At 30.7% G+C, this 9,214-nt stretch overlaps 1 protein-coding gene across 1 annotated transcript; it reads left to right on the top strand.

The window, feature by feature from the left end:
• The first annotated feature begins 6,343 nt into the window (after positions 1–6,343).
• LOC137835593 (E3 ubiquitin-protein ligase PUB23) lies at positions 6,344–8,661 on the top strand. Its single transcript, XM_068644177.2, has one exon. The coding sequence runs from the start codon at positions 7,250–7,252 to the stop codon at positions 8,459–8,461; it is 1,212 nt and encodes a 403-aa protein (XP_068500278.2). The 5' UTR covers positions 6,344–7,249; the 3' UTR covers positions 8,462–8,661.
• Positions 8,662–9,214: the final 553 nt, after the last annotated feature.

Below are 9,214 nucleotides of genomic sequence, written 5' to 3' on the forward strand. Positions count from 1 at the left end.
TCATATAAACCCTTAATGATGGAAGTGGAAGGTAAGAATACATTTAGGCCACAAAAGCTGAGTGTTATAATTTATGTTCTATCCGGATCGAAAACTTCAACAGCCCAACACACAACCGCCTCTGAAATTAAAACGATGAAATAAAATAAAATATAAAACTTTCCATTGCGGGGACTGAAAAAACCTGTCTCACTTTTGATTCCAAAATGTAGAAGATTTTCTTAGCGCTCATCTTCTATTAGCTTTTAATTGTGTCATTTTCCTCTGGGTGCTTAAATGTGGCTAAATTCCAAAATCCATATCATAAAATGTTTGTCATTATACATTAGGCTTAATCAAACTAAGGACAATAAGGAAAATGATTCTTAAAACTATGAACTAGTTTTAATAAAATGTTTATACACTAAGAACTTGCACATATAATTGTGTTAAAATTTAGTGCAATAATTTTAAATATGGATCTCCTAAAATATTTTAAAAATTTGTGAATGGGGCTTTTGTGATCATGCATGAGTTTTATTAAGATGCTATGTATTGTCACAAATTGTCATACTCATACAACGTTATTGAAGGCTTCAAACATTGCCATTCGGTTATTCAAGTAGACTATATTTTTCTGATAGACAAATATTATGCAACTTTATTGATTGCAATTACAAGATGAGAATAGTAACATATTTTCACCAACATTTGTTGAAAATAAAACAAATGATGTTTGGATACCGTTTTTTGAACAAAATACATGCATGAACACATATGGAGGCACACCTATTATGAGTCTTAAATATTTGAAAACGTTGGTCGGTAATTAGAAGGGTTTACATATCAATGTAGTGATTAGACTTAGATGTACTGCGTCAAACTTTTAACATAATATTCAAAAACAATGTAGAGATGAAGAGACAAGTTACTAACATAGTTATTCGTATATTTCTACTTCTATAAAAGTTTAGATTAATTTTGTGACATTTTATAAAGTAATTTACTTTTTTTTTATTACAAGGTTTCACGATAATGTAATTGACAATCTAAGTGGATCCAAGCCATGTCTTGGTTATCAAATATCAGCTCCTTCCTGCACTTCCATGATCCCATTCTAAATATGAAAAATACCATTTTGCCCTTCAGTAAAAATAAATTAACTTTTGAAATCCCACACCTTTTTCACCTTCTTTCTTCTTCCATTTTATCTTGCATTGGTTTGTCACTGATTTGAATGTTTTTCATTTTTTTCGTCTTTTAAAAGCATTCCAGATTATATAATTTAGAATATATTTTTGAATTTGGAAGTGTTCTCCATATGAAAGCCAATCTCGGATCCCGTAATAATTTTTGAATTATGTAATCCTAAATATATTTTAAAAAAATTGTATTTTGTATTGCATGATATGGAAGTCTATGAAGTCTTTTTTGGATTTGGGATTAACTTATGTATTATATAATTTGAATATATTATGGATTACATATCTGGAAGTTAATCTCATATCCAGAAAAAGACTTATGGATTGTAATTCGAAATCTAATCCCGAAATTTGAAAAATGTCTCAAGATTATTACATAATTTGAAAGTTAATCTATGGTTTGAAAAAGACTTTTGAATTATGTAATCTAGAATATAAACTACACCACACCATAAATTTCATATATTTTAACTTTTTTACATAAGGACATATTTGAAATTAAAAAACTTATGAGGGTGACACAATAACATCTATATGGAGATGTAGAGATGTAGGAAGAAGCTGTCCAAATATCATTGGTAAAGTGAAATCCAGATAAAAGATATAGGCATACGAAATCAATCTTTAAGGGCAAATTCTTCCTGCACCATACCAATTTGAAACTACACCCCATCACCTTTCAAATTTTCTAAAATTACCCTCTATTCTGAATTTAAAAATCTGGAATTCAAAATAAAAAATATATTTTTAAAAAGAAAATTCAGATCACATTATCTGGAAATACAAATCCATAAATATATTCTGGAAAAGAGTTATGGAAGTATCATCTGGAAGTATTTTTTTTTTATCTGCATCTTCTTTTTATATAAGGTCATTTCCTCATTTTGAAGGAATGTTTTTGTCATTTTACTAGCAAATTGGTGCAGGCTCAAATTGAAATGGTGAAAAAAAATATTTGCCTTCTTTAAGAAATCATGAACTCCATTTGAAGGGAACAAGAACTTCGTAATTGCTTCCTGCATCCAATCAATTTTGACTCGCACCCAACAAAAATTTTAAAACCTCATTTTGTCCTTTTCACACATTTGTTTACGGATATCAATATTTGGAAGTCATTTTTATACATTCTGGATTTTAAAATCTGGAAGGTTATTTTCATATTTCATTTAAGCTTCTGGATGGTCATATCCAAAAGTGAGTTATGAGTTTTGGATTTTCATATCTAGAATGGTGTGCTGTAAATGGTGTTGAGGATTGAGATCCAGAGCTCATTTATGTTTGTTTACGGATCTTGACATCCAGAAGGTTATTTATGATGTCCAAATAAGCTTCTGGATGGTGAAATTCATAAGTGACATTAGTTCCAAATTTGTATATCCAGAACTTTGTAATTTGACTTACGGATATGAATATCCAGAAGGCACAAATTTAAAATCTTTAAAGACAAAATAGATATTTGACGTGAATGTGTTGAGTGTATATCTGAATTGTTATGGTAGAGGGAGAATTAGCCCAAGAACTTTACCCATAATTGTATTTGTCAAAACCATATTTAAAATAACTAAAACGTTGTTTGTTGAAAAAACAAAAAGAGATTGCATTTTATTATATAATGAGTATCCTAAAAAATAACTACATTGTTCAAGCAAAATCTACAATGAGTGGGCATGTGTCACATCGAACAACATTCACTAAAATTTTGAGTTTGCTATTCAAGGGCTAGAAATTTTAAAACTTAGTAGATGAACAATAAGTTGAATAGAAGTTAAATAATTGGTGATAGTGATTCTCATTTACAAATTGACACATTTGTTTATCTCATCTGTAGGTTGAACACCTTTTATAAGATTTATTAAGTTCAGTTTCACTTCTTCGAAATTATAATTATTAGTTTATGTATACATGTGTACATTTTATTCTTGACCCTAGTATGAAGAGACAATAATTAGGAAAGACAACTATAACTTATAAATGAACCTTTTTTAAATAGGTCGAGAAAGTGTTATTTTGCCAAGTGAAAGTTATAATTATGGTGATTGTCGGTATATCCAATGAATGTCATATATTGTAACATTTTACTTGTGTAAAATTAATTTACATTGTACCATATTTGAATTTTGATTTCCTGTGATAAAACAATACATATATACACGTTTCAATTAATTTTAAATCAATAAATTTAGTTAATTACATAAATATTTTTATCTATATATTAATACATTATTTTTAATTAAAGTATACTTTAAAATACGATGTGCACTTTACTTTATTTTTAAAAAGAAAATATAATTTAAAACATTTGCCATAATTTATTTTAATATTTTTGATTTGAATTGTGTTAAGTAAGCCTAAATTAAAAAAAATATAGATTAAAAAATGAGTATCTAAAAAAAGGTAATTATATCTTTAAAATATCAAATTTCTAAACATGATTTTTAAAAATAACACTATTATAATTAAAAAAGTATAGCATTTTTTAGTTAATTATATCAATAAGTTTAGTTTATATGTTAATAATTAATTTATAGTTTATTTTACATTTTTAAATATTAATTACACTTTTATAATTGAAATATGCCTATATAAATATTTAAAAACATATAAAATTTGAAAAATAATAATGTATAGAATTTTTTAAGTAACATTACTTACTGTTTTTATTCTTTATTGTTTTTATAATCACTGTTGGTTTATCAGAGTAAGGAAAATTAAAGAAAAAAGTTGTTTATAATTTTATTTATTAATCATTAATGAGAGGCATCTGAGAAGAATGAAACAAACAAATAAGCGAGCACTATAATTTTTCAAAATATGAATTTCTACACTCAAATATATAATTTTGTAACATCTATGTGTTGTATGGGAATCAAATATAATTTAGAGTTTATATTGATTAAAAACAAATAAGAAAAGTAATATTTTAAAAAGTTATAAACCTATTTTTTAAAATCTTATATTAAAAACTATATATTGTTTTATATAAATTAATTCGTTGATGTCAAAATCTTTTGAGCATCTCTTCCTAGAAAGAAAAAAATTCCAATTAATGCGCGTATTGAATTGTTAGGTTGGTATAAAATAATAAAAGAATGAAGTTGTGGTGATTAGGATCACGAGGTACACAGCTCACAGCGAATTCAGCAGCACTGGAATATATAATTCCTTGTTAGCTCATACCCATATATCTTAGCCTAATCGCAGCTCTCTTTGACCATTCCCTCTTTTAATTTCCACACAATTCAATGTATCTCTCAAATAAAATCACCTAAACACAAACTACACACAACTAAGAAACTCTCTTTATTTTTTAAGTCTCCATTCATTGTCTTCACCTTGCTTCACCCAATTTCCACTAGTTACACACATTTAATATTTCAGATTTCATTCACTTCAATTTTTATTTGCTGAGGGAATATATTTTTTTTTTCTATATAATTGTTTCTGTATGTCAATATAGTCTTACATCGCTCACGAGTCGAGGTTAATAATAGTTTATATACTTCTCCTCCCTCAATCTACCGAGACGTCTTTTTAGAACAAAATCATGACGAAGCACCGACCTTCAAAGCGGATAATACCTTGGATGCGGTGATTGACCTTAACGATGCTGCCCAACGGACTTGAGGTCGAAACATTGACGCCCATCGTGGAGCCTGAAAAGGCTCCTTAGCCCCTCATTTAGGGAGAATCCACTTCCTTTAGACCTCGACTGGGGGCTTGTTTCCGTATGCTAATATAGTCCCACGTCGCTCAGAAGTCGAGGCCAATGACAGTTTATATACTCCCTCCTCCCTTAACCCACTGATGTGTTTTTTCGTCTTTTTCGGACAAAACTGTGACAGAACTCCGTTAAAATGATTATGATAAGTATTATCATATATAATATATACTTATATATAAATAAGTGGGTATAAACCCATCTTATGAACTGAAACTGGTAATCATCTTTGAAATGTTAGGGGTCCAACAATGTTGGGAAGTTTCCAATGCCATGTGAATGACGATAATCATAATTTTTAGCACATGGATTTCTAGATCAGATCTTCAAAATTGACTTCTATAACATAAACTTGTTTTCCAAATTATGTTTCTTTAATCTTTACCTTTTTCGAAAAGATTGATGGCAATTTTTTTGGTCGAAATGTAAGAAAAAGTTCATACAGTTCTATCAATGCGAGCGACAACTGTATTAAAATATGTTGAGGCGTTATAACCCTGTTGACGAGTTTAATTTTTTTTAATATATCAAATTCAGTGTATTTTAAACCTAAACTCTAAATAACACTAACACTTTAACAGAAAATTGGTTATTTATTTTACTACTTTTCAAACATGATATTCCTTTTACAATTTGCATGCCCCAACCTTTATCATCTGGTTTTATTAAATCCACGGCATTGAATGACTCCAAATACAGTCAAAGATTAGCATCCATACAAGACAGAAAATAACTATATAAAAAAAAGTGATCACAGTATGATCTTTTGCACATTCAACATGTACAACTAAACTTTTTATTTCATAAAATTTTACTGCATATTTGCCTACGAAAAAACAAGTGTGTTACACACACACACACAAAAACTTATTAAAAATAAATTAAACAAAAAAACCTATTAGAGTCAAACAATTTCATAAGTTTCAACAAGTTACTATAGCCTCTTTCAAATACTACCTTAATAGAGTATGGATAATAACTGTTTTGCCATTTGTACAAACCACAATATTTTCGACAAATTCATATTTGATCATGCATTTTGCAATCAATTATATTTAAATAGTCTTGTGTTAACATCTCTTTACATAATTGATTTCTAATAAAAAAAAAATTCTGAATTCGTTAATCGTATCTTTACACATATTTTAACATTACCTAAACTTAAAAGTCTAACATAAATATACTAAATTTTTTTATAATAAAAAAAAATTGTACCTTCTTATATATTATATACTATATATATTATATACTATATATATTATATACTATGAAATATTTATAATTAATAGAATTTTTAATACATTTCCTCGTACTGAGATTCTACAACTTATACATTACACATGTGATTATATATATATATATATATATATATATATATATATAAAAGTAATTTAATAACAATAGTAGTTTAGTATAATATGTTCTAAATTACTCTTATACTATTAGGAAGTAAACTTCTATAAAACTGAGTTATTCTTAATTTCTCTCTATCAAACTAATTCTAATAGCAAGAGAATAAATAGTGTATGAATTTAAGAAATTGAGGAGATGTATAAAGTAAGGGTAAAAGAGGGTGGACGAAATTAATAGTACTCGTAACAAGAAAAGTAAGAATAGTCATTACTTAGCCCTTAGCTAAAGCAATTCCCAGAATCCCAGCTCCCAACACGTTTATGAGGAAACAATGAAAAATGCATTAATGGATGCAGCCGAGAAAAGCGTGAGAAAGGATCCAATCATGGCAAAATGCATGAGCCTGATCAGAAGTTGTCGGCAACAACCATGCAAACATTAAGGTATCCTCAGAGATGTTAACTAATGTACCTAAATAACAATACTATTTTATTACATAAGTGGAAGTCAAAAGCCTCCATAAAAGGCTTTTTTTCCTTAGCATTGCAATTTCCTACACCGACGTTAACTCCCTCAACACCTTATAACAATTACTATACACTTCATCATTTATATATCACCCACATATCGAAGCTAATAGAAGTCTCTACCAATATTATATAACACCTTTTCTCCTTCCCAAACATTGGAAAAGACCCTTTATTAACTCACCCTCCTCATCTCTCTCTATTTCCGTGTGTTGACTTTATCGTTTATAACAACATCAATTAAAATTCGCATCTTCCTCTACCACAAATTTCATGACACAACTAAATGTGCCACAACCAGAAGCAGCTACTTCTTCTCACCAATTCACAAATTTGACTTCTTATCCCCATTCAATTCTCTACACACTCTTCACATTTCTATATCTCATCCTTCTTCTCACATAACCAAATCATCAAACCCAACTTTTGCTTTTTCTTAGTTTAGGACATTCCATTTCCAGCCTTTCAACATGGATGAAGTTGAAATTCCTGCTCATTTTCTCTGCCCCATTTCCCTCCAACTCATGAGAGACCCTGTCACTGTTTGCACAGGAATCACTTATGATAGGGAGAACATAGAGAAATGGTTGTTTTCATGCAAGAACAACACATGCCCCGTTACCAAGCAGAGCCTACTAGACCATGATCTCACCCCAAACCACACTCTACGCAGGCTGATCCAATCTTGGTGCACCCTCAATGCCTCACTTGGAGTTGAGCGCATTCCAACTCCAAAGTCACCCATTGACAGAACTCAGATTGTGAAACTCCTCGCAGAAGCAAAGAGGTTCCCAGAGAAGCAACTCAAATGTCTCACAAGGCTTCGATCCATTGCCTTTGAGGGTCAAAGGAACAAGACCTGTTTGGAGTCTGCAGGAGTTGTTGAATTCTTAGCCTCAACCATGAAGCACAAGACAGAAGAAAACTCAACCGTTCTTCTCTGTGAAGCAGCCATCGAAGTCTTATTCCACCTTAACCCTTCCGAGGCTCAGCTTAAAGCTCTCATATATAACGAGGGGTTGCAGTTTATTGAGTCATTGTTCCACGTGTTGAGGCTTGGAAACTACCAATCTAGAGCTTATGCAACCATGCTGCTTAGATCAGCATTGGAGGTTGCTGATCCTATCCAACTGATCAGTGTCAAAACAGTGCTGTTTGTGGAAATCTTGCGCGTGCTGCGTGATCAGATCTCACAACAGGCTTCAAAGGCTGCATTGAAGCTGATTGTGGAGCTCTTTCCGTGGGGCAGAAACAGGATCAAAGGGGTTGAGGGTGGTGCAGTTTCGGTCCTCATTGAGCTACTTCTTTGTACCTCTGAAAGAAGAACATGTGAACTCATTTTAATAGCTTTGGATCAACTTTGTGGGTGTGCAGAAGGGCGTGCAGAGTTGTTGAACCATGCTGCAGGATTGGCCATTGTGTCCAAGAAAATTCTAAGGGTCTCTCTCGTGGCAAGTGATAGAGGGGTTAGAATTTTTGCCTCCATTTGTAGGTATTCCGCCAATGCCAGAGTGCTTCATGAAATGTTGCAGGTTGGTGCTGTGTCCAAGTTGTGTTTGGTGCTTCAAGTGAATTGCGGTTTCAAGACTAGAGAGAGGGCCAAGGAGATACTCAAATTGCATTCCTCAGTTTGGAAGAATTCTCCATGTATTCCTGTGCCTTTGTTATCTTCCTTTCCTTGATCTAATTTGGTCATGCTTTCTAAGCTTTTCAAATTTTTGTGTACATGCATCTCATGAAACTGTCTGGTGCCAGAGGTTTTGGAATTATACAAATGAATCACGTAGTTATTATGGAGGGGAAAATCCTTAGATAAATTTTTGTTCAACATTGTACTCATCTAAACAGTAGTATTAGTTAACTATAACTTCTTTTTTTCACATGGGTATTCCTTGATTGAAAGTTGGAGATTAATGTCTTATGTTCCAAAATCATTTAAGTTGACTTGATCTAATAAATATTTTTTTATATGAACAGAAAAAAACCATTTATAAATTATCTCAATGTAATGTTGATATAATAATTAACCATAAGTTGCTGACAGTTATAGATTTCATATTTCGTTGCCTAAAGGTTGGGTTGGGTGATATATTATATTATATATTTGTTAATTACTACATACCAATGTCACTTCCAAAGGTGAATATGCATCTATTATCCATAATTAACTTGAGCCTAGAAATGTTCTTATAAGGATCTTGTTCATTTTTTCTGCAATTTGGTTTCCTAAGAAGTCTTACATATTTTTTATTGGTGATTATTTTTGCTAATGACTCTCCCAATTGTTTCAAAACCCCTTCTGGAATAGTATCAAATGTAAGGGAAAATACTGATTTTTTTCTTTCTTTTCTGGTGACATGGAAAGTTCAAAATAATGATAAATAAATTTTAATAGAAATTCAATATTTTTTTACTAAGTATATGCTCTAAGTGAA

This window comes from Phaseolus vulgaris, chromosome 5, assembly GCF_051622355.1.
Source record: "Phaseolus vulgaris cultivar YP4 chromosome 5, ASM5162235v1, whole genome shotgun sequence".
NCBI classification, from domain to species: Eukaryota; Viridiplantae; Streptophyta; class Magnoliopsida; order Fabales; family Fabaceae; genus Phaseolus; species Phaseolus vulgaris.

What these genes read in the sequence shown, in the direction of transcription:
- LOC137835593 (XM_068644177.2), top strand. Translation starts at nt 7,250, where the DNA reads ATGGATGAAGTTGAAATTCCTGCTCATTTTCTCTGCCCCATTTCCCTC.